A 25,415-nucleotide genomic window follows, 5' to 3' on the forward strand; every position below is an offset into this window, starting at 1 on the left:
TGAGTAAAGAAGTTCCCCCTCATGTTACCTCTAAACCTCTGCCCCTTAATTCTTAACTCATGTCCTCTTGTTTTAATCTTTCCTCCTCTTAACGGAAATAGTCTATCCACATCCATTCTGTCTATCCCTTTCATAATCTTAAATACTTCTATCAAATCCCCTCTCAACCTTCTACGCTCCAAAGAATAAAGACCCAATCTGTCCAATCTCTCCCCATACTCCAGATGCTTAAACCCAGGCAACATTCTGGTAAACCTTCTCTGCACTCTCTCCACTCTGTTTATATCCTTCCTATAATTAGGCGACCAGAACTGCACACAGAACTCCAAATTAGGCCGCACCAACGTCTTATACAATCTCAACATCACCTCCCAACTCCTATATTCCATGCAATGATTGATAAAGGCCAGCATACTAAAAGCCTTCTTCACCACCCTATTCACGTGAGTTTCTACCTTCAGGGAATGATGTACCGTCACTCCTAAATCTTTCTGCTCTTCTGTATTCCTCAATGCTCTCCCATTTACCACGTATGTCCTATTCTGATTCTTCTTACCAAAATGAAGCACCTCACACTTATCAGCATTAAATTCCATCTGCCATTTTTCAGCCCACTTTTCTAAGCAGCCCAAATCCCTCTGCAATCCTTGAAAACCTTCTTCATTATCTAATTTAAGATTAGAAAATTTATTTGGATCACAGTCCAATCTCACTGGTTGCAGGCAATTCTTGTACTGTGCACAGATGTTAGCATTAACAAAGTTCACCAGTCTTTGGTGCTTAACAAGCAAATGGTTACCACTCAGGAGGTTTCTTGCAGGTTTTCAGAGATTCCTTTTCCAGGACATCCGCAACTGATTCCTTCTCAATCAGTCTTGCTGACGAAACTTGCCCCCTTCAAAGTTCTCGAGATTATCCTCTTTCTTTCCGGTCACCTTTCACACTGCCAGTCTCCTCCTTCGGCCAGGCAGCCTTCCAAAGTTACCCAGCTTTGTCCTTCTGGAAATAATTTCTGTGATTCCTCTCTCTGTTTCACACCCTTCCTCTCTGAGAGCAAAACTCTTCTCCTCTGCCTGCAAAGATCACATGCTCTCCCAGGCAAACTGTTATCGATACTTTGTTGCCACCTGCAAAAAGCATTCTGCAAAAGTCTTGCAAATATTCTGTGTTTTAAAATGTGTGTGCAAGCTGCTCTAATAATTCCTCCCAAACCACCTCTAAATATTCTGTCACAGTATCCACAAGCCTTCAAGATCCAAATTGTAGAAATATGGAAGCTAAAAGGCCAAGTATTTTTAATATGCAAATGTCATGAGTGCAATGCAATTTTTCCTCTCACTACCATATATGCCATTGTATAGCAAGATCTGAAGCTTACAAATATCACCTTAAAATCAGGTCCTATACACCAGGTCTAAAATCTGATCCTTGACAAAGTCCCAACACCTCCGCCATCTTACATGCATGTAAGAATAAAAACGTGCACGGAATATTTTCTCATGTCTTGCAGCTCTCAAACATCTTAAGTTTATTGTATGCGGCTCTTACGTTAAGTATGTTTGGCCACCCCTGCCATTTACAGTATTTTGAGTCTGGCTCAACAGACTGGACGTAAATGTTTTAACACACAACTCGGCGAGATAGGCAGCATCCATGAAAATCAATAGCCAGTGAATGTTTTGGGCCTCAAACCTTTTGTCATATTCCCGAAGAAGGGTTTTTTTTGGCCTGAAATGTTGACTGTCTGTTGCTTTCCGTTGATACTGCCTGACCCACTGAGTTCCTCCAGCCCTCTGTGTGTCGCTCCAATTCTTCAGCATCTGTCGACTTCTTATTTACCAATATGAATGGTGTCTCTGGAAATGAAGCCATTGCCAATCACAATAACTTTGAGAATGAATTTAGTTCACAGCTTCATTCCTGGCCTTCCTGAAACTTGGCAGTAGCAGCAAAAATAGCCATAATGATTGTTCTTGCTGTTGACTTTGAGCTTTGTGCCTGCTGTGTGGAACTGCAGAAGTGGCTTTATAGTGTAACCGATCTCTGTTTTTCTGTCATGGGAATGATTAATGGGGTAATGCAGAGGGAGCTTTCCTCTCAATGATTTATATTTTACCTGATCTAAATGTGTACAATTGGGTGGGTTTTCAATGCTACAGGACGAAGTAAGAATAGCTGCTCCTGAGTGCCTTCTTTTAAGTGGATAAATTTGAATTTTGCTGTGATGATCTCCAAGATTTAATAACCTCTTTATTATTAAGTCTTCCAGAGTAAGCCAAAAAGTAGCTTTAGAGTTCCAGTGATGAGCATTGAGCTCAGAGTTCCTTTATCTCTGCAGTGTTTTGGAGTTATATTAATAGAGACATTAAAATGCCTTACAGTAATAATACGCTCCTTGAGAGTTTGTACATTTTCATTTTATTAAGCATCTGGCTGCTGGTAACTTGCAACTGGACTGGCCCAGGCTGATGGTCGAAGATGATGGGTGTAAAGGCAGCAGCCGTCAAAAGCTCATACTTGGTCTCTTTTACCATGTATCACGCTAAACGAAAAGGAAAGTGATGCAGTCAGTTATGAGTGGCATTAAAATTGTGCCAAGTATCAGAGAAAGAGGAGTACATCTTATTACAATGGACATCAAATTTTTTCAAAACGTTTGCTTCCTGAAAAAAATATTGGGATTATGATAGTCAACCTCAAGCTATACATAAAGATCTTTTCAGATTTGCAGCATCACATAGGAAGTTGGAGAAACATTAATTTTTATTGAATTTAGCATTAAGCTAAATATTACAGAATGCATCGCAGCTGTTGCAACATTGATGAGACATTTCTGCTGTACTGAATCCTCACCAAGACAATAAATGCTACTGTTAAGTGCAGTCACTATGCTATTGCCTGAAAAACATGTCCATCACATGAGTTCAATCTATATCAATGTAACGCACAGCATCTGTATATGTGAGCTGCTTTTATAGCCTGTCTGCATCTATCTTGACTAAACATGCCCAGGCCTAAGACAACATATGCATAGCACCTGAACTGAGTACATGCCCAAGCATTCTTGGACTGACCAAAACAGCTTGCTTTGTGGACGATATACTATGACTTAAAATATGACAGGAAATCACAAAAAAATAGGTTATATTTAAAATATGGTATGTGATAGGAAGGCTTTAAGGTGATTTTTGTGATCAGCAGTCCAAAATTAATAAAATACACCCAAAAGTGTTCAGGAAGCAAATCTTCGTTGTCCAGTGTTATCTCTTGGTTTTCTTTTGGACAGGTGCATGCATATGAACAGATGTTCAAAACGGATTTATAATTGTTTCTATGTTCATTTTGGCTCTGCAAGGGAGAACATCTTAGAATAATTAAAATTTACAGGGAATCGTTCAATTGTTGTGTTCATGCCAGCTGAATCAGAACTATTAATTTCAGGGTTCCATCTCTAACACAGTTGTGACACATCATGCCAATACTTTATAAACTTGATGAGGGGTTTTGTATCCGTCTTGAACTTTAAGGCAGTTAATTCTAACCCCAACCCTTTCTGGGTTTAGTTTTTCTAAACTCTCCTCTAATCATTCTATCAAAGGCATTGAATCTACACTGTTTTATTTGACCTCCCTGCTAGGCAAACTAATTGCTTTTCCCTTTTCTGCCTTAAATTATCCAATATCAAAATGTACAAGGGAATTCTTTAATCCTTTTGGTTTGAGAGAGGGGGAAGAAGAAAGTAGTTCAAGAGGAGCCATGTGCTCAGAAACAATTCCCTTTGAAATACTCCTTTCTGAGTGAGACCAGACCTAGTCACTGACTGGATTTCTGACTTGCTTTTCTAATCTAAAATGGATATTTTTATTGCAGTGTTGTACAAAGGTGATGTTAGACTTGTCTGAAGGTGCCTTGTTTATCTGTTGCCTTTCACCAGTTGTTGTACTATCAGAAAATTCACCCGTCACACAGTGATCTGCACGGTAAGGTTTACATTTCTAACCAGGAAAAAATTTGTTGGTATTCTTTTTAGATATACAGCATGGTAACAGAATCTTCTGATCTATGAACCTGTGCCACCCAATTGACCCATAACCCCTGTACATCTTGAATGATGGGAGGAGACCCATTTAGACAAGGGGTGAATTCCTTACAGACAACGCGGGATTGGAACCCAGATCGCTGGTGCTGCAACAGCATGAGGGTGTTTTAAGATTGTGATAGGTGCTAAAGATCTGCAAGCTTTCATTTCCAAGAAACTGATAGCCCTCCCCATCTGAGTTAGTCGGCAAGAGTCCCACTTTGGACACGTGATGAGTGAGAATCCAAATTCTGGTTCTGATTTCGAAAGTGATATCCAGCAGGATACTCAGTCCAATGAGATACCCATCTCACCTTGACATCATATGGTTTAGGTGTGACCTGAAATGGTAAGAGGTTTCACCTCTCCTATGGACTGGTGCACAGGTGCTGTGGAAGGTGAGTTTATGTTGTGGTCCATCCACACCTTCACACCGTGGGTTCCATATAAAGAGAAAAATTATATCAGCATGTTATTACCTTATATATGTGCCATAGTCAATCCTGTGTAATATTTGATTCTCCCCCTCCCCACCTTATTGTCCCTGACTACCCATCCGAGCTCCCAAAGTCCCGACTGCGAACCCTCGCCTCAGCCGCCTGCCCATCAAGCTCCTGATGACCTGGCCGCCCACCTATCTGAGCTCCCAACACCCCGGCAGCAGGCCCTCGCCCTGGCCACCTGCCCAATGGAGGTCCCACCGCCCTGACAGTGAACCCTCACCTTGGCCATCCGAACACCAGAACTTCTGATGCCCAGGACACAAACTCTCTCCTAGGCCCTGGCCACCCACCCATTCGAGCTCCTGACACCAAATACAAAGCAGTACAACCCTCCCCCCTCAAAATTTGACCCAAAAAAATTGGTTTACAAAACGCATATATGGTATAGTTGTATGACTGGAAAAAAGCAAGGTTTAAGCTGTAAAACAAATGGAAATTGCTGACTGCATGTAATCTGGACAAGAAATAATTGGCAGACTGCAAGAGAAATCTCCCAATTATATTGGCTGGATTTAGTACTGCATGTTTTAGATGTAATTTATAGTTTTTCAAATGAGAAACATACCACCCGCCGCCCCACCATCCTGAGCCACAGAACTGTAGGGAAAGTGGAAGTTATGTCTCTCTCTCTCTTTTAGGTCATAACCCAAGAGTACTTTAAGCTAAAACCTAAAGGGCTGATAACACAAAGCTGCAGAAACTCAGCAGGTCAGTGTACTTTATAGAGCAAAGAATATAACCAACGTATGAAGAGGTTCTCCTTTGCCCTCCGAAGGGAGTTTTATGGGGTTCTCTCTCATTGCTCCCCATCTGTGAACCCGGCTCCAAACTCTGTGAAACCTCTTTGATGGGTGCCTACCCTGAAGAAGTTCTCCTTTTCTCTCTGAAGGGAAATCTCTCTCGCTGCTTCCCACCTATAATCCCTGACCTGCTAAGTGTCTCCAGCATTGTGTTTTTAGTTCGACTGCGATGTCTGCCGACTTTTGTGTTTCACTTCTAAAGGCCTAATGACTTTTGTGTGGACACCAGGAAACTTCGTATCATCTGTCATTATATAGATTTGCTTAGTCCTTGTGTTACAGGGTAATTGTTTTTTTTAAAAAACTTGGTATTGAGAGTTTAAAAATGTTAGGGATGTAATAATATTCAGTCAAAAACCTGAATAAAGTACAAGTCCAAAAATCCGGATGCCAAAAATCCAGATCACCCAAGAATCCATACTTTTTGTAAACTCTCAAACTTTTTAAACTTAGCGGCCTTTCACGTGCATGTGTGGGCAAGCACCACAGATGCCCAGTGGCATTTTTATTTTTCTTTAAAACTGCTCCTTTTGATACATGAAGCATGTTGTCTTTGCCAATGAATAAGCTATCAAAATTTACCTGGTCGTCTCTTCTTTATTCCTCCTTAAATCTGAATTTTAAAAGTACTTTCCGGACTGACCCAATCCCGAGCAGACTGGATTTTCGGACTTCTACTGTAAATACTATTGGTGGTGAACGTGAGGTACTGTAATGGAATACACATCCAGGTTCCTGGTTTGAGTGCAGTTGCCGTCTATTTCAGCAGGGAAAGGATGGGGTGCATAGAAGAAATGTGGTGTTTGGCATGTTCAGGAAAATGGGTTTGTTTCCTTGGTTTAAAGACAGAAAAGGCCGGCATGGTTAACGTCAGCGATCAGGACCAGATGTTTGTACGTTCTCTCCGTGTCTGTGGGGGTTTTCCCGAGGGGTTCAGTTTCCTCCCACTTTTCAAAACATACACGGTGGATGGGGGCGGCAAGAACATGTAGGCAGAAGTGGCCTGTTACCGTACTGTATGTCTAAATTTAAAATGCTGGAAATTCAGCCAGGGAGGGAGCATCTGTGGAAATAGAAATCAAATTAATGTTTCGGTGAAAACTTGTTCATTAGAACTGGGAAAATGAGAAAGCAAGTTGATTACAACTGGAAATCAACCAAATTCTGAAGAGGCGTATTCAACTTGAAATATTATCCCTTTCCAGAATTGCTACCTGGCCTGCTGTGTATTTCCAGCATTTTCTGTTCACGTTTCAGATTTGAAGTGTTTTGATTTTTCACATTACCGTGTACTCCAAGTGGGGTCTCGACAGTGTATTATGAAGCCTTATTATCACATCCTTGCTCTTGTTCCATTCCTCTAGAAATGAATGCCAACGCTGCATTCGCCTTCTTCATCAGTGACTAACTTGAAGGTTGACCTTTAGAGGATCCAGCACGAGGGCTCCCAAGTCCCTCTGCCCCTCTGATTTTGTATGTTCTCCCCTTCCAAATAATAGCCTGCCCTTTTATTCCTTCTACCAAAGTGCATGACCAGACACTTTCCAATATTGAATTTAATTTGCCACCTCTTTGCAGCCTCCTCACAACTTGCAACAGGAAAGTGGAGATAAAATGGAGATCAACAGAAGGATCTGACTGAGTCCTTCCCTGACAAGGGGCTCTCTTGGTATCCTGGCATCAGCTACTTGGGAAAGGGGTGAGATTTTTGTCAGCAATTAAGCCAGTAATTTGGGGAGGCAAATGTGGGAGAACAGTTGTAAATTCACTGTGCTGAAGACCCAACTTACATCAGAATCTGAACCATTGCAGATTTCTTGGATCAACTCTTTCGTTGGGTATTCAATACTTACACCTGTTGAAGGGGAAAATGTGCTTTGTTAGTACACTTTATTGATGTATTTGTTTCGCTCAACCAGGTGCTAATTGGCCTTAACGGAGCCAAATGTTATTAAATCATGGTGCAACTGGTCACTCTGCTAGGTTTCTTGTCTGTGAAGTTCAGTACTAATATGTCAGACCATACGATATAGGAGCAGAAGTAGGGCATTTGGCCTGTAGTCTGCTCCACTCTGCCATCATGAGCTGATCCATTCTCCCACTCACCCCCACTTCCCTGCCTTCTCCCCATAACCTTTGATACCCTAACAATTCAATCTCTCCCTTAAATGCTCCCAACGACCTGGCCTGCACAGCCGCCCGTGGCAGCAAATTCCACAGGTCCACCACTCTCTGGCTCCTGGTTTTAAATGCTTCAGTCCTGAAGTTGTGCCCTCTTGTCCTCGACTCTGCTACCATGGGAAACAACTTTGCCACATCTACTCTGTCCAAGCCCTTCAACATTTGAAAGTTTCCCCCCCCCCCCTCATTCTTCTGTTCTCCAAGAGTTCAGTCCAAGAATAAACAAATGTTCCTCATATTCTTCATTCCAGGAATAATTCTTGTAAATTTCTGAACCCTCTAATGCCAGCACATCCATTCTTAAATGCTGTACCATGTACTCCAAGTGAGGCCTCGCCAGTGTATTATAAAGCCTCATTATCACATCCCTGCTCTTGTTCCATTCCTCTAGAAATGAATGCCAACACTGCATTCGCCTTCTTCATCAGTGACTCAACTCGAAGGCGAAAGTTGACCTTGAGAGGATCCAGCACAAGGGCTCCCAAGTCCCTTTGCCCCTCCGATTTTAAATGTTCTCCCCTTCCAAATAATAGCCTGCCCTTTTATTCCTTCTATCAAAGTGCATGACCAGACCCTTTCCAACATTGTATTTAATTTGCCACCTCTTTGCAGCCTCCTCATGACTTGCTCCTCCACCTACCTTCTTAATCATAGGGCAGTATCTTCACCTAATGCCCCATTAGATAGAATTTGTCAATCAGTCCAGGAATTGGAATTGAAAGGGTTAAAGCTCCCAAAAGAAATAGGGGGAGGATAAGAACAATTTCTGCTGGCTCCCTGACTGGTGGCCAGCATGGGGGTTAAACCCCAGTATCCCTTGATTAAGAGTGCATTGACACATATATGGGCCACGTTCAGGTTTATTGTCAGAGTACATACACGACATCACATACAACCCTGTGGGCAAAGCAGAATCACCACTTATTGGTAGTGCAAAAAAAAAGGTACACAAAATGTACACGTAAACAAATGCTGTGGTGGGGAGGTCTTTTGTCCTCACAAGACTGGAAAAAATAATGTGAATCAAATATGGATCCCCTTGGGGCCCTACATTCCAATGGATGCTTTCCGACTAGTTTTGGAGCATCAACTGACAAAACTAGAGAAAGGATCGGGAGCACAGACAACCGGAGAATTATCGACGGGGAGCCTAAATGCATGGCAGATGTATTTCCGTTTTGCGCTGGCTCTTCCCCTTTCAAAGATGATTAAAAAGTAAGTTGATCAAATCAGACTGACCTCTCTTAGTAATAGTTTTGTTCCTTTTGCCAGATTTGCGCAAGTTCTTAATCTGCTCCTGCATATCAATCAGTGCCAGCCTAGGTGAAAACACAAGTGTAAAATATTAAAGGTCACAGACCTGATCAATGTTGTTCCATGCCCCTCCCTGTTAATTCTTGGATGACCTTCACTCTTTTTATGGTTGGGTTCTTCCAATTCTCTCTGCCATTCTCCTGAGGAGCAGATTGTTGCTATTCCTCAGTAAGACATTTACCGCATATACTCGTAATCATCTGTGTAATAGTCAACCCCTCTGTTTTTTATTGGTTCATGTAAAAGTTTGGCCCTGACCGCCCATCTGAGCTCCCGACGCACCAACCGCAGACCCTCGCACCGACTGCTCGCCCACCGGAGCTCCCAGTGTTCGGCTGCCCGCCCACCAGAGCTCCTATTACCCCAACTGCGGACCCTTGTCCCGGCCGTGCATCCGAGTGTCTGACACCCCGAATATGGACTTGCCACCCGGTCCTGGCCATCCAAGCTTCCGATGCCTTGAATGACACAGGTACTTTCCACAGTCAAAAAGCCACCCCTCCACCCAAATTTAACCTGAAAAATTGGTCCCAAAAATGTAACTATTTCATGACTACAGTAATTTCTCTGTCCTGTTCAGCTCTTCCCTCAAATTGCAGAAAGTGTCAATAGAAAGCAAGGTTCTGGCTTCTGTTCTCCTTTCTTGGTATTTATAACATTCCTTGTGCGGTATACTTCCTCAGATACTCCATCAAACTTCGACTATGCAACGTATACTGGCTGGTTGCATCAACAGCCTGGTTTGGCCATTTGAATGCCCAGGAACACAGAAGGCTACAGACCATAGACAACATAGCCAGGTCAATGACAAGCTCTGACTGCCCACTGTAGACATTAATGTGATGTGCTGCCTCCAGAAGACAGCCAACATCATAGAAGGATGCCCAGCATCCCGGGTTACCACTCTTCTCTCTGCTTCCTTCAAGCAGAAAAGTACAGAAGCCTGAAACCAACACATCAAGAACAGTCTCTTTCCAACAGCTTTCAGACTTTGAACCTCCCCTTGGTACACTAATCACGGACTGCTCCAACATCACAAAAGGATAGTCTGCACTACTGCAAGTCACTGTGAATATTATTTATTTTGTATACTTATTCTATCTTTTAATTCAATTCCTTTACTATTATACTGTATATATGAATATATGGTTGAATTTTGTGGACCAATCTTTCAGCCAAGATTAGGGGGGTCAACTTTTACACTGAATCCACTATTACACAAGTATATAAGGTAGGTTTTTTTCTTTTACAAGTACCTGTTCAGCTGCTGCAAATTAGAATTACAATGCATATGTACATTATACAATGTGTATGACAGTAAACTGATCGTCAGATTGATATCAATTACTAATGGCAGTCCAATCTCCTGCATTATGAGCAATGGAAATGGGAAGAGGCTTTGGCCATCTAATCTTTTGAATCTCTTGTGCATAAAGATTAAGACTGAATCAGTACCTACAGCATTTTACAACCCATTCACCCTCTGCCCTTCTCTCACGTTCACTGCTTTTGAACCTTCTTCTCTGACACGTACTTAACGTCTTTTAGCTCCTGTTCAGGATCCACTGACTGGACTTGTCTGCATCTTTGCAATAGTCTTTCCAGAATCTGGATAGGAGCAAAGATTACAGGATGTTACCTTTAGCAGTCTAATGACATCCACAAGATTAAAACACCATAAGCTTCATCAGTCCATCCCACAAGATTTGTGCTATTTACGAGGTGATTTTTTAGACAGTAACAGGCCTTTCTGGCCCGCGAGCCCATGTCACCCAATTAACCCAAGACCCAGGTACATTTTGAAGGGTGGGAGAAAACCAGAGCACCCAGAGGAAACCCACGCAGAAACAGGCAGAACATACAAGCTCCTTAACACCACCCCTCAAGTCCAAGGGAAGTATCAGTTAGGGTTCACACTCCTTATTTTTCTTTTATGGCCCTAGTGTGGATACCAGAGGCAAGTTTGGATCAGGGCAATGATGTGAGGAGAAAGTGAGGGTTTTTTTTACCTCTGAAAGAAAAGTTGGAATTATTTGAGTAAATACCTGGCTTGCTGGATTACATTGAACAATGAAAAATTTGATCCCTGAACACTTTTTTATTTTATGGAATTTCTGCTGCTCGTCATGAAAATAGCCTTAAAATTTTCCTATCACATACTGTTGTTTAGATATAACCTACTTTTGTGGTTCCCTGTCATATTTTTTAACATACAAAACCATGAGGTGCCATGTGTCATTGAAAATTCATTTTCTGCATTCACACTTTGACTTCTTCTCTTCTGATCTTCGTGCAGTCAGCGACGAACATGGTGAAAGGTTTTACTAGGACATCGTGACCACGGAAAAGCGGTATCAGGGCAACTGGAATCCATCAAAGCTGGTCGACTATTGTCGGACACTGACATGAGAGGCATCAGATGCTGAGTATAAGCGAAAATCAGCGGGAAACATTTTTTAGGTCAGTTGAACTAACACAAGGTATCAGCATCATTATGCAAATAAACATGCTAAGTTCAATAAAAGTTCACTTAATGTTGCTTTAACTTCCTACAGGATGTAGAAAATCTGAAATTATGTTCAGCTTGAAGTTGTCTATCATAATCAGACCAGTGAAAAAAATTTGTTGTCCAGTATGTTCAGATCAATGGCAGTGTAGCGTGAAAGTTAGAATCTCATTGGCTCAGAGATTTGGCTTAAAGTTCTTGCCTAACTGGACACTCAATACCCACCTTACAAATTGCACTCCTTCTACACTCGAATAGAATTTGATGACACATTAAGGTTGAACATCCCTAGAAACTAATTCACTAACAGGATTAGTCACAATGGTTTGATTAATTGTATCAGAAATGGTCAGGATGGGATTGAGATCAGATGTCCTTCAGGTTAGCTTCTGAAATTTTTGGTAGGGAGCTTTCAGGAATCTTGGATGTAGTGCAGTGTCATCAAGGAATGGGTGGTAATGGAGTAAATTTGAAGTTCAAAGAAAGCATTTTCTCCAAATTCAGGAAATAAACTAGCATTGGAATCAATAATGAAATTTCTTCAGTGCTTGCTTTGACAAATTATGTTGTATTTTATATTGTATATAGATATCTTTTAAAGGAGATAATTTGTGGCAGGTTTTTTTTTTAGTGTAGGCCACATACAAGCACTTCAAAACAGATCTCATTTAAAATACTGGAGCTCTGCTCAAGCCAGACAGTCCAGCTCCGAGTGCCTTTGCAAAAGCTTTGGGGAGTGTCTATAGAGATTTCACAAATGGATTGTTGTTTTGGAAAGTCACATATGAAAGAACTCTGAGGATTAGGTTTGGAGCTGCAGGCTGACTGAGTGCAGTTTGCTGTTCTAAGAGGGTCATGTGATTTTGCAAGCAGAGAGAGTCAAACAGGCTTTTCTCTAAGTTAGAAAGAGAATTCAGTTCTACAGCAGCAGCTGGGACTGGAACAGGACAATCTTGTGGAAAAACCCCATTTTGAAGACAGGTTGTGAGTTCTGAGTTCAGCCTGGTCAAAACCCTTCAGGTCCATACAAGAGGAGAGGACTGGCTGTATAATGTTTCACTTGAAATAAGAGAAACAGAAAAGGAACTCTCTGGTGACCTGAAAGAAAGAGGTTATCATCTGGAAAACCCTAAAGGGGCAAATTTATTTGGCAAGACACTGATGGGACTGATTAGAAGGGATCAGTTTGTGTCTCTCACTGAAAACTGACAAGAACCTTCCTGAGTGGTAACCATTTACCTTTCAAGCACCAAAGCCTGGTGAACTTTATAAATGTTAAATTCTGTGCACAGTATAAGAATTGCCTGCAACAATGAACTTGGAGGAATGAGAAGTGAGATTGGACTGTGAATCATAGAACTTTTCTGAACTTACACACACGTGTGCTTAGAATTAGAAGAGGGTAAAGTTAATAGTCATAAGTTAAAGTTTGATACTGTTTTCAAGTTTAAAGATAATTAAAAGCAACTTTTGTTTAAGTAGGTGTTGCTGCTGGGTTTTGGGGTCCTCTGGGGTCATAACATTGCTAACCAAGAAACAAAATGATGACCAAATTGAGTAACTATCATGTTGCTGTACCTGATTATATTTCTTTTGGTTCTGTCTGAGCATTTTGCAATCTATCAAACTAGTTAACACATCGTCCTCTTGAATAGCTGCAACCAAAATGATGAAAGTATTTATTTTCATTTTAGTTCCAGAACTCTTTAGCCTTGTGTGAATCTCCTATTTGTCCAAACAGAATAGACTGTATTTATAAGAACTGCTGTCTGCTCTGTACAGGCTTTAAAATCCCTGTGACTGTGGGATCTGGGGCCCAAGATGGTGTTGCCTATGTACAGCAGCAGCCATGAGCGGTTGTAGACTCTAGGGGAGCAGAGGACTGGCACAAGGCACCAGAAACAGGAAGGCCACCCATGTTGGAGGAGAACCAGAGGATATGACCCATGGAATGGTCACCACGGTGGCAGATCAGTGAGGAGCACTGAGGCAGAAGAACACGCCTTTGGCGACCTCAAGAGGAGAAACCCACACGGGCTGCTGGCAATTGCAGTCAAGGGATACACCAGGGATGCAAGCTGCTGGAGATCGTCTCGAGACTGACTGTAGGGTTACCAGGTATCGGAACTGATACATGAGAGGGGGGATGAGAACTTCCTGATCACAACAGAGGTTTGGATCTGGAACTTGGGATGCTGATGGTTTGGATTGAAGGCTGTGGGAGTGTTGGAGGCAAATCCATGGATGCTCAGTGACTCTGGGGCGACTCTTTTGTTTCTCTGACTTAAGGGGCTATTTCTGATGGTGAATTTTCATCTGTCTTGCGGCAGACGAAAGGAAATTTTGTGCAATGTCGCATATTCTGCGTTATTACATGAGAATAAAAGAATTGAATCTTGAAGAGCGCAAGAAGTAGGAGCAAGTCAGCGTCTGACACATCGAGCCTGCCCTGCCATTTCACAAGATCTGGCTGATTTGACTTTGGACTCGCCTCCACCTACCTGCTTTTCCTCTTCACCCTGCCGTACAAGGATATTTACCTGTGTCTTAAATGTATTTAATGAGGCAGCTTGAACAGAGAATTCCGCACGTTCATCACTTTCTGAAAACCAGTTCCTCCTCATCGGTCTTGAACCTATCTCCCCCTCCCCCCGCCCCCCTGCTCCGGTATCTTGAGACAATGTCCTCTAGTTCCAGTTGAAATGACTCCTACTTCTATTTTCCTTTTCGTCATTTTATTTCTACAAGATTCCCTCTCATTCATCTAAATTCCAGCAAATAGTCTCGGGCAAAGCAATCTCTCCCCAAAGGCTAACTGCCTCATCTCCAGAATCAACCCAGTGAACCTCCTCTGCACCACCTCCAATTCCAGTAAAGATCGAGTACCCCTTAACTTTAAATGCATGGGACCAGAAGTGCTTCGGATTTTGGAACACCATTTTAAAAAATTCACTTATTCACTCAGACTTGAATTCACATTACAATATAAATATTTACATGTGCACAAATTAACTGAAGCAGACATATATTGAAAAATTTCCACACAATAATGCACTACGTGTACTTATCTCTACTATCTCCCGTTCTCCGATTGGGATTTCTGAACTCGATTACATATTACCTTATGGGACCATGGACAAAAAAAGTTTTGGAGTGTGGTAAACCACTGTATCAATGTTTTGGCTGTGTTAGTACTTGTTTTAGTTCACCCCTTGCTGACTGTGCCTGTGGCTCCTTCCACAGACCCCTGAGTAAAGGCAACGCAGAATTAACGCTTAGTGGCAGTGCAAAAAAAATCTGTACTCAACGTTCGCATGTAAACAAATAAAGAAATGTAAACAAACTGTGCAACACAGAGAGAAATAAAAATCAATGACGTATAAAAGTAAGAGTCCTTAAATGAGTCCCCGTTGGAGTTTGTCGTTGAGGGGTCTGATGGTGGAGGGGTAGCAGCTGTTCCTGAAGCTGGTGGTGCGAGTCTTGCAGCACCTACACCTCTTTCCTGATGGCAGCAGCAGGAACAGAGCGTGTGCTGGGTGGTGTGGATCCTCGATTGCTGCTGCTCTCCGACGGCAGCATTCCCTGTAGATATTCTTGATAATGGGGCGGGTTTTACCTGAGCTGTCCAATATGCTTTGCAAGGCGTTACACTCAGGGTTTTGGTGACTCAATACTGAGAGCAATGGGACTGTTTAACCCTGTTTCACTGTTCCCTCTAAGCTGTGCGCAACACGTTTTGCAACCAGAGCACAAAGGAAATTAATGTGTGCACGAAGTAGTTCAAAGTAAAGAATAAAATCTTAACTAAATATGTTACTTGGTAGAATACAATCAGACTTGTATTACATTAAAACATGCCAATATAGTTTTATTGGCCATGAGAGATAGGCTGTGCCAAAATTATCTTGAAACAATTTCAAGTGTACCTTTGCACAACCATTAAGTGCGCACATACTTGGATCACGGGGGGAAAAATGCACAATAGAAGAGTTTTGTGCACACTAACTACCACATTGCCCAGTTCCATGTGATCAGGGGTCAGTGACAGGGAGCAGAATATGTGATTTTTAAAAAATTCCTCTTCAGTACAGTGATCCACAATTTGACAGCAATGGTTTATCTTCTCTCTGCTGGTTGCACCACTGTCTAGTATAGAGGTGCCAAGGCACAGGACAGGGGGAAAAAAAACTTCACAGAGAGTTGTTTATTTGGCCTAAGACATCACGGACACCAATGTTCACTCCGTTGAGTGCCTTAAGAAAGCAGCCTCTATCCTCAAGGACCCTCTCTACCTAGGCCATGCCCTACTGCAGGGTTCAGGAACCTGAAGGTGAGCACCCAGCGGTAGAAGGATTCCTGAATGGACGATTAACCCAAGACGCCTCCTCACTTTCTCATAATTTTTCTTGCACTATTTATTCATTTTTGTAATGTAATTGAGAGCAATATTTCTACTGAGATGCTGCAGCAAAACAAAGAATTTTGTGACATGTTCATAACAATAAATCCTGATTCCGCTGTAGTCCAGATCACCCTCTTCTGGTGAACACATACAAGCAGGGTTGCTGCATTTTCACCCTTCATGTCCATGTAGACAATGTCCAGAGCCTTTCCTTCATCTACCTTCTTGATAACCTCCTACAAGATTCGTTAAACACCACCTACCCATGTCGACTGTCTTTAATCAGCCTTGACTCTCCAAATACCGAAATATCCTGTCTCTCAGAACTACTCCTAATTTACCTACTACTGACATCAGGCTCACAGTGCTGCTTTACTCCTCCTTAAATATAAATTTTAAAAGTACTGCCCAAGAATCCAGAAAATCCAGATAGCGCCAATTCCCGAGCAGTCCGGATTTTCCAACTGCTACTACGTTACGTAAGACTTGTGCATCTCTAATTGGAATTCAAATGGAATTTCCAGACAGCCCCCACCTCGCTCCAACCCGGAATTAAGACTCGAAAGGCTGCCACCCGTACATTTCCCTCCCGGTTCGCACTTGGTGTTATCAACGGCTGCTCCCCCTGCCAAGGATTCGGTGGCACACTGCATGATCACAGCGGAACTCGGTTCAGGGTTTGCATTTGTTCTGGATCAGAAAGATCAACATCACACTAACAGCAAGTGAAGGATACTGACTTAGCTTCCTGTTAATTTGTTCTATTTCTTTTCGCAATGATTCGCATTCTTCCCAGAGAAATTTTTTGCTGCAAGAAACATTTAAAAAAAAACGGAGTTAATGCCTCGATAGCAACAGTTGCAGAGTGCAATTCACAATCAAGGTGGAGAAGATGCTCTCACCCAGTGTTTCCCAGATCATTCAGATGACTGTCTTCTCTCTGATGACTTTGGTGCAATTAAGACAGCAAAATATTTACTCGTTGTTTATCCTAGTCTTCTCTAAAACGTGCACCAGCGTGACGTGCCTCACTTCTGACAGCCTACCTCTACTCCTTCAGATGCCAGGGTCACGTTCTGACTTAAAACCTGAGCAAGAGAAAGCCCTTTATCTAAAGGTGCTGCTTCACAAAAAATTATTCATGAACCTTCCCTTCTAATTAAAAAAAATGCTCCACTGGCAAAATTCCAGCTTTCATGCTCCCCTTTCCAATAGGATATCAATGACAATGAAGATTTTGCTTCCCATACACCTTTGGTTGGATTTTGGGCTGCTGATTGCAAAAATCACCTTAAAATTTTCCTATCACATACCTCTTTTAATTCCTGTCATATTTTAAGTCTACTAGTATTTTGCCCACAAAGCAAGCTGTTTTTGGTCAGTCCAACTATGTCTGGGCATGCACTCAATGCACGTTCTATGCAAATGTTGTCTTAGGTGTAGGCATGTTTAGTCAGAATAAATGCAGGGAGGCCATAAATGCAGCTCACAAATGCAGAGCACCAAACAACATCCAGCCTCAGGCATATAAAACCATGGAAGTGCAACATGTCATTGAAAATTCATTTTCTGCATTCGCACTTGGACGTCTTCCCTCCTGATCTCGGTGCAGTCAGTGACAAACCTGGTGAAAGGCTTCACCAGGACATTGCGACCATGGAAAAGCAGTATTGGGGCAACTGGAATCCATCAATGCTGGCTGACTATTGTTGGACACTGACATGAGAGGCATCAGATGCTGAGTACAAATTAAAATCAGTGGCAAACCATTTTTAGATCAAATTGAACTAATGCAATGTGTCACCATCATTATGTGAATAAACTTGCTAAATTAACTTTGATTAATGTTTCTCCAACTTCCTATGTGATACAGCAAGTACTGAAGTTTGAAGTTCAGCTTGAAGTTGTCTATCAATATCCCCAATCCTTTTTCAGGAAGTGAACCTTTTGAAAAAAATTGTTGTCCAGTCTTTTTTAAAAGGTGCTGGTTGACCCCATTGCTTGATCCTTGAGTTTTTCTCGCATGTTGGTTCTGAACCCACCTGCCTGAATGTGAATGCCTATGCCATGAACCCTGCACCTCCAAGTTGGGTCTAATATTTCAGTCTACCAAGTTGCCACTTATCTGAAGGATTATAATAGTGGGAGTTAGCAAGATAAGAAATAGGAACAGGAGTAGGCCATCTGGCCCATCAAGCCTGTTCCACCATTCAATGAGATCATGGCGGTTCTGATAGGCTCATCTCCACCTACCTGCCTTTTCCCCATTTCCCTTAATTCCATTATTATGTAAAATCCTTGTCTTATATTTAATAAATACAAGTAAATATATTTAGTAAATATATTTAGTAAATATATTTGAGGTCGCTTCCACTGCTTCAATGGGCAGCGAATTCCCCAGGTTCACCACCCTCTGGGAAAAGCAGTTCCTCCTCATCTTCCCTGAATCTTGAGACTATATTGCCTAGTTCTGGTCTTCCCCACTAATGGAAACAAATTACCTACCTATCTATGCCTTTCATTATTTTATGTTTTTAAGATCCCCTCTCATTCTTCTAAATTCCAGCAAGTCCAGACCCAGATGACTCAACCTTTCCTCATAGGCCAACCTCTTCATTCCTGAAATCCACCTGGTGAACCTTCTCTGCACCACCTCAAGTAAGGAGCCCAGAACAGTACTCCGGGTGCGGTCTCATCAGTACCTTGTACAGTTGCGGTATGACCTCCCTGCTCTTAAATTCCATCCCTCTAGCAGTGAAGGCCAACATTCCATTGTCTTTTTGATAGGCTGCCAACCTTTTGCGATTCATGCACAAGCACTCCCAGGTTCTTCTGCACCTATGACAGCAAATTGAGCTGCAGTCGGCAAACAGAGAACTCCACAGCACATAACAGACCATTCGGCCCATGATATGCTGACCTACTCCACCACAATCTATCCCAGCCGAGCTCAACGAGGGGGGAAAGACAGCAATTTTAAGGGGGATGTGATCTGAAATCTGTTTTTTTTAAATGTAGTTGGTAGTCCAGAAGAAATCAACTGAACTTCACTACCTCACAGGGAAGGGGGCCTATTATCTTTGAGTAGAGTCCTAAGAGGGCCAAAGCCAACAAAAAAGGTTGAGAAAGGCTGATCTAACCCTTCCCTTTCATTACCCTCTACTTTTCTGACATCCAGGAAACTGCTGGGTAATTGAATTGTGGTTGAATGCGATTCCATGGGCACTGGAAATATTGGACCAATTCATCCTGGTAAGCCTAGTATGTCAACAATGATCAGCTAAATCGCACTTCTGTCCAGGGGCAATAAATCTGGCCCCATCGATCTCAAGCAAGAGATGCCCCAATAGAATTTGCATAGATAATATGAATGTGTGTTAATTTCCATTGAGCTATTAGAAATGTTAACTTACTTGGTCAGAAAAGGCTTCCTCTCATTTTGCAGGGCTCACCTCTCATGCATTTCTGCAGCAAGTTTTTCAGTCTGGTTGCTGCCGTCTGTCCACTGCACCTTGGTTTCTGTTTGCTGCTTCTGCTCTTGTAGTTTGGTCAGGTTTGATGACATGGCCTTCTTGCAGTCTTCGGTCTTTCTGTCTACCATCAAATTAATTCTGCCCTCTTTGATATTGCTGCTTACACTCAGCCTCCTCACCTCTGCTGTGAAATGTGCAAGGGGGTTCACCGATGAGATCACAAGATCACAACGTGTAATGGAGCAGAAGGGGGCCCATCGAGTCTGCTCCACCATTCTAATCAAGAGCTGATCCATCCTCCCACTCAGCCCCAGCTTTCTTTCCGTAACCCTTGATGCCCAGACTAATTCAATACCTGTCAACCTGCCTTAAATACACCCAACAACCTCGCCCATGGCAACAAGTTCCTCGGACTAAAACATTTTTTTTTTGCATCTCTATTGACGACCTTTAATCCTGAAGTTATTTCCTCTTGTTTTAGACTCTCCTACCATGGGAAACATCCTTGCTACATCTACTCTGTGAAAGCCTTTCAGCATTTGAAATGCTTCTATGAAGTCCCCTCTCCTCATTCTTGTGTACTCCAGTGAGTTGATGATCATTTCTCATATGCTAACCCTTTCATTCCTGGTATCATTCTAGTAATTTTTCTCCTAACCCTCTCTCATTCCACCATGTCTTTTTTCAAATACAGCACCCAAAACTGTGCACAATTCTCCAAGCGAGGTCTCACCAGAACTTTATAGAGATAGCAGCTCCATTGCTACCTGCCGAGTAGACCTGGTTTCTGGGGAAGATTGACGAGCCCAGCTCAAGGCGCTGGCCCTGCTAGGTGAGTGCCCAAGGTGGGATTCATTCTAACATTGAAAACACGAGTTAAAGTGGCTAATATTAACCACACAGATGTTGGAGATTGGAATTGTGAATTGGAAGGGTTTCTCCACTGGATGTCCGTGTTTCACATTGGAGCATACAGTCGGAGCAAAGGCCAATTAACCAACCAAATTGCACATCTTTGGGTTGAGGGAGAAAATTCGGAGCATGGAGGAAGGGGGAATGCACAGAGTCGGGTGCAAGCACCCAGGGCCGGAGGTCAGGACTGAACCCACGTCACTGCAGCTTTGAGGCAGGAGCTCTGCCTGCTGTGCAGAAGGACTGCAGTCACAGCCCTTAATGTGTCAGATCCTAATTAGTTTGGGTCACTACATTACACCATTAGGGGGAACCTTTTCACTCAAGAGAGTGGTGGGAGTGTGGAACAAGTTGCCATCTGATGTGGTAAATGCGGGCTCACTCTTAATTTTAAAAATAAATTGGATAGATACATGGATGGGAGTGGTCTGGAAGGTTATGGAATGGGTACAGGTGAGTGGTATGATGTTTTTGTCACAGACTAGAAGGGCCAAATGGCCTGTTTTCTGTGCTGAACTGTTCTATGGTACCATTCAGCAAGGCACAGGACAGAGACCTCACTCGAACTCCGTTTAAAAGCATTCTGGACAGTCTCATGGAGCCCCCATGCCCACTCCGGTCACTCTCCACCTGACTCCCCCCCACCTCAGCCACAAATATGACTGAGAGATCCTTCCTCTTACATACCTTCAAGTAGACGGATCTGCTGCTGATGGTGGCTTTGTTCTTTTGCCAAGAAGCTCACTGTTTGATTCAAGGATTCAATAGTCTAGGAGTAGAGTAAACTGTGAGAACATGAGCAGTATCATAGTGACATATATACTACAATTTCCAACACAGTTACATGTGACACAAACAAAATGTGACTGAACATATTACACAGTATAATGGGAGTAAAATGCAAAAATCTGCAGACGCGATCAAAGTAAAAACACATTTCTGGAGAAATTCAGTCTACTTTATAGAGCAGCAGTTCTCAACCTTTTTCTTTCCCCTAACGTCCCACTTGAAGTATTCCCTATGCCATCGGTGCTCTGTGATTAGTAAGGGATTGCTTAAGGTGCTCTGTGGTTGGGAACGGAAGGTTGAGAACCATTGCTCCAGACCCAATTGTTACTGAAATATTTTGCTTGAGAAAAATTGTCATTGGCCCATTTTCTTTGGAGTTCTGAAACCGTGCACATAACGAGTCAATTAGGGAGGATTAAAACAGTGGTTTTCTTTCCACCCACATACCACCTTAAGCAATATTGCCTGACTGCTAAAGTGTTCCCAACATTTTCTCAACATTTGCAGTATTTTGCTCTGGGGAGAAAGAATAACTCCAAGTAAAAGCACAAATGCTGGAGAAACTCAGCTGGTCAAACAGTGTACTTTATAAAGCAAAGAAAAAGATACATAACCAATGTTTCAGGCTTGAGCCCTTCATCAAGGTATGAGCAAAATGTAGGCAGGTGCCTGAACAAAATGGTGGGGCAGGGCCTTCTCTAATCATCGACTTCAACTGATTCTGCTACCATTCCCTGTTCTTCCAGCTCTCTAACCCTTTCCCTCTTCACTCACAGAGCCATACCCCCTCCCTCTGTTTGCTGGTGTGACCTCCCTCCCTTATCCACCTATTACCTCCCGCCTTTGGAACCATGCTTCTCCCCCACCACTACTTTATGGAGGCACGTGAAGGGCTTAAGCCCAAAGCGTCGGTTATGTATCTTTATCTTTGCTATATAAAGTTCACTGTTTGACCTGCTGAGTTTTCCCAGTGTTGTGATTCCATTTCAATCTCGGTGTCTGCAGATTTTCATGTCATACTCAAGAATAACTCCAATATTTTCTTCTGTACTGTACTTAATCACAAAAGTGACTAGGCATCTCATTGAAACATTTCGAACGGTGAAAGACATTGACGGAGTGGATGTCGAAAGGTTGTTTCCTGGAGTGGGAGAATGTAGGACAAAAGAGCACAACTTCAGGAATGAAAGGCATCAGCTTAGAATTGGAATTTCTTTAGCCAGAGGGTGGTGAATCTGTTGCCACAGGCAGTTGTTGAGGCCAGGTCATTAGGTGTACTTAAGGTAGAGACTGATATGATTAGCCAGGGCATCAAATGTTATGGGTAGAAGGCCAGGGAGTGGGGATGAGTGGGAAAAAGAATCAGTTCCTGATTAAATGGCAGGGGCAGATTCGATGGGTTGAACAGCCTATGTCTTATGGTCTAAATAAAGTGCTGCTTGAGCCATACTCTGGTTTGGACTTCAATGTGGAACTTGATGACCTCGAGCTCATCCATCAGTTGCTTGCCATCTGGTGGAGATCCTGACTGTGTGTCAGTGAAGCTCTGCACCTTATTAATGGTTGGGTCTGAAACACAGGAGAGGATCATCAGACCTGCTCATGATGTCTGCTTGTTAATCAATGCCGCTTCATGGATGTTTGAGACAAAATATTAACATGTATCTGTTCCCACCTTTCTGATGACCACCGCCAAACTTCAGTGTCTGCTGCAAGAGAAGAAAATGACATCAATGACTCAAAATCAATTCCATGAGAGAATATCTACTGGACGGAAATTCTCCCCAAGACTGATCACAGTGCGGTACGGTTGCTACACAGAAATGGATCAGAGGTCAATCCATAGGACCATAAGGGAGAATCACTGGAGTCTCCCTCCCCCCACATCTACCAGGATCGTTGTCTGAAGAGGGTGTGCAAAATCATTGAGGACCCCTTCTTACCCCGCACACAGCATTTTTTAGCCGCTCCTGTACGGAAAGAGATACGGGAGTATCAGAGCCAGGCTGAGGAACAGCTTCTTCCCACGGAGAGTGAGAATACTGAACGACCAAAGGAACTGCTCACACACACCAACCGAGATGCTTAAATTTACAAAACAATATTTATTTGTATATTTGAATATTTGTCCTGTATATTGTTAGGTCTGCTTTGTTCAAGAATGAGTGAGTCAGACACCAAACTGAGTCGAAATCAAGGTTCTTTATTACCGGATTGTAACACTTACAACTAACAGTGTTAATTGGAGAAGGCGCATTCTCCTGATATCAGCAAGTGGTGTTTTTTTATACCTCAGGACACATACTTAGTAAATTATCATACCATTACATTGTCCAATGAATAAGCTGTTTCTACCCTTCACTGTTAGTCTGCTGCTCATCAGCTTGTTAGTGCCAAGCTTATCTTGAGTGTACAAGGTCACATCTGCATTCTGTTACTCCTTAGTACTGGGTGACTCCTTCTCCGGTCCCATCTCATGATGTTTTTACCTTACAATATGTACTGTTTATCTGTATGTGTGTTATGTCTTGTTCTATGTTTGCATGTTTTGTACCGAGGACCGGAGAATGCTGTTTCCTCGGGTTGTACTTATGTAATCGGATGACAAAAAACTTAACGACTTAAAGAGCCTACCACCACCTAGTTAGCAAAGGCAGCTCTATCCCTTTATCCCTTTACATCAGTATAAATCCTTACTTGCCAAGGAACTTTTTCTCTTGTTCAGCATTCTGGAGTTTTGAATAGCTAAGGAAGAGTGTTGAAGCCCTGTAGATTCTGAGAACGTCATGCTATGAGGAGAGATTGTGTGGGATGAGCCTTTTTATTGTGTAGAAAAATGAGAGATGAGTGCAATATTCTGAGAGTGACAGGCATAGAATTGAATGAAGAGGGAACATCGTCATATTGTATGTAGCGTTAAATCCATTGAGTCAGCCATTCTCAACCTTTTTTTCAGGCTATAACCCAAAGCCCCCTTAGGACTTTGCTTGAAGTTTATTGGATATCTTTGGCTTGGCTTCGCGGACGAAGATTTATGGAGGGGGTAAAAAGTCCACGTCAGCTGCAGGCTCGTTTGTGGCTGACAAGTCCGATGCGGGACAGGCAGACACGATTGCAGCGGTTGCAGGGGAAAATTGGTTGGTTGGGGTTGGGTGTTGGGTTTTTCCTCCTTTGCCTTTTGTCAGTGAGGTGGATATAAACCCCTGTGAAACAGTCAATGTTAGTTGGTTTCTCCAATACTGACTGCACAAAAAAATATTTAATTTTGTCACCACCCCCCCCCTTTAAATGTACTATGGCTTCCAAAATACAACACTTCGCTCTCGACTCTGCGGGGTTGTCACCAACCTTGGAGAATGGGCTCTCTTCTCCACGACGGCTCCCTGTTTCTTCATGCAGGTAAGGCCTTCTCCTTTCTCTTCTGGCGTCTTTTCTTCTTTTTTTTTCCATTGTTTTTACTTTTTCCTTCTTGGGTGCCATTTTCTTTTTTTCTCTACAACTTTATCTTTTATTTGGTGTGTTTTGTATTTCTTGAACTTTGTATTTTCTTCACTTTATTTCTTCTTTTCTGGAGAGGGCCGGTATCCTCCTACCGGCCACTACTCCATCACTTGACTCCTCAATACTTCACTCTCAATGTTAAATTCTATCTGCCTTTCACCTTGAAATCTTCACAATTCGTTATGCCTCCAAGTTTTCTGCCATTTATAAATGTAGTGTGGTCTGTGCATTCAAGTCCAAATTATTTATACACAAAGACAGCAGGGACTGAAATGTAGGAAACCTGCCTATGTTGAAAGTGCAATGAAACTACTCTGAAGGTCAGGAAACATTTCAAGTTCATTGCCTTTATTTGTCATTTTAAAACCAAACTGCAAATGCAGAACCCAGTAAAAGAAAACGAGACAATGTTCCTCCAAACAACCATGGTGCTACATAAAAGGACTCGAGACCACAAAAACAGCGTAAGACAACACAAGACTACACTATTACTACACGAGACAAAACAGAAAAAACTACAGTAAATGACAATTTAAACAAAGCAATTAAAACAGTACAGACAATACAGTAATTAATACAAAAACTAGAAAGTAGGACCAGTAGGATATTAAAAGTCCGATAGTTTGAGTGAAGAAACCAGCACACAATTCACCATCGACAGGAACCCATAAGCCTTGACACCCAAGTCGATGGTAGGAGGAAGAAGAAGAAGAAGGGACTTAATAATAACTCATAGATTTAAGATATGGAATCAATTCAGAAAATTATTTGGACTTGGGCATTCATAGTTACAAGTCCTGTAATATCTAATTATTTATTTCAACCAGCTATTTTAGATGCCAGTTTTCAAGAATGGATTTTTTGGGTATTAATATTTTTAAGGATCTTTTTATGCAACCACATTTTTTATCTCTTCAACAATTGGGAATGATATTTAACCTGTCAAATAGACATTA

The 25,415-nt window shown here is 42.3% G+C and overlaps 1 protein-coding gene and 1 long non-coding RNA gene across 8 annotated transcripts in view; one reads left to right on the plus strand and one right to left on the minus strand.

The window, feature by feature from the left end:
* Positions 1 to 639: 639 nt before the first annotated feature.
* Positions 640 to 14,767, plus strand: LOC138758495 (uncharacterized). 3 transcript variants are annotated; one of them, XR_011354301.1, is made up of 3 exons: positions 640 to 7,080; positions 11,173 to 11,336; positions 13,165 to 14,767. It is a non-coding gene; the product is annotated as an uncharacterized lncRNA (long non-coding RNA). The 3 variants fall into 3 exon arrangements; XR_011354300.1 differs by lacking the exon at positions 640 to 7,080 and adding an exon at positions 7,785 to 9,944; XR_011354299.1 differs by lacking the exon at positions 640 to 7,080 and having other exon boundaries at positions 9,952 to 11,336.
* Positions 2,396 to 25,415, minus strand: part of LOC138758491 (coiled-coil domain-containing protein 159-like) — a 29,703-nt gene continuing 6,683 nt past the window's right edge. The window contains exons 3-13 of one of the 5 annotated variants that reach the window (XM_069927458.1): positions 22,634 to 22,664; positions 22,409 to 22,527; positions 20,857 to 20,938; positions 19,237 to 19,441; positions 16,525 to 16,592; positions 12,961 to 13,037; positions 10,411 to 10,484; positions 8,802 to 8,881; positions 7,172 to 7,236; positions 4,393 to 4,504; positions 2,396 to 2,542 (exon numbers count right to left, since the gene is read on the minus strand). In XM_069927458.1, the coding sequence (XP_069783559.1) occupies positions 4,409 to 4,504; positions 7,172 to 7,236; positions 8,802 to 8,881; positions 10,411 to 10,484; positions 12,961 to 13,037; positions 16,525 to 16,592; positions 19,237 to 19,441; positions 20,857 to 20,938; positions 22,409 to 22,527; positions 22,634 to 22,664 (897 nt within the window). In that variant the 3' untranslated portion in view covers positions 2,396 to 2,542; positions 4,393 to 4,408. Of the gene's footprint in view, positions 2,543 to 4,392; positions 4,505 to 7,171; positions 7,237 to 8,801; positions 8,882 to 10,410; positions 10,485 to 12,960; positions 13,038 to 16,524; positions 16,593 to 19,236; positions 19,442 to 20,856; positions 20,939 to 22,408; positions 22,528 to 22,633; positions 22,668 to 25,415 lie in introns of all 5 variants that reach the window. The other 4 variants (XM_069927457.1, XM_069927455.1, XM_069927459.1 and 1 more) reach the window with 4 other exon arrangements.

Source organism: Narcine bancroftii, chromosome 3 (assembly GCF_036971445.1).
Source record: "Narcine bancroftii isolate sNarBan1 chromosome 3, sNarBan1.hap1, whole genome shotgun sequence".
Taxonomy (NCBI): Eukaryota; Metazoa; Chordata; class Chondrichthyes; order Torpediniformes; family Narcinidae; genus Narcine; species Narcine bancroftii.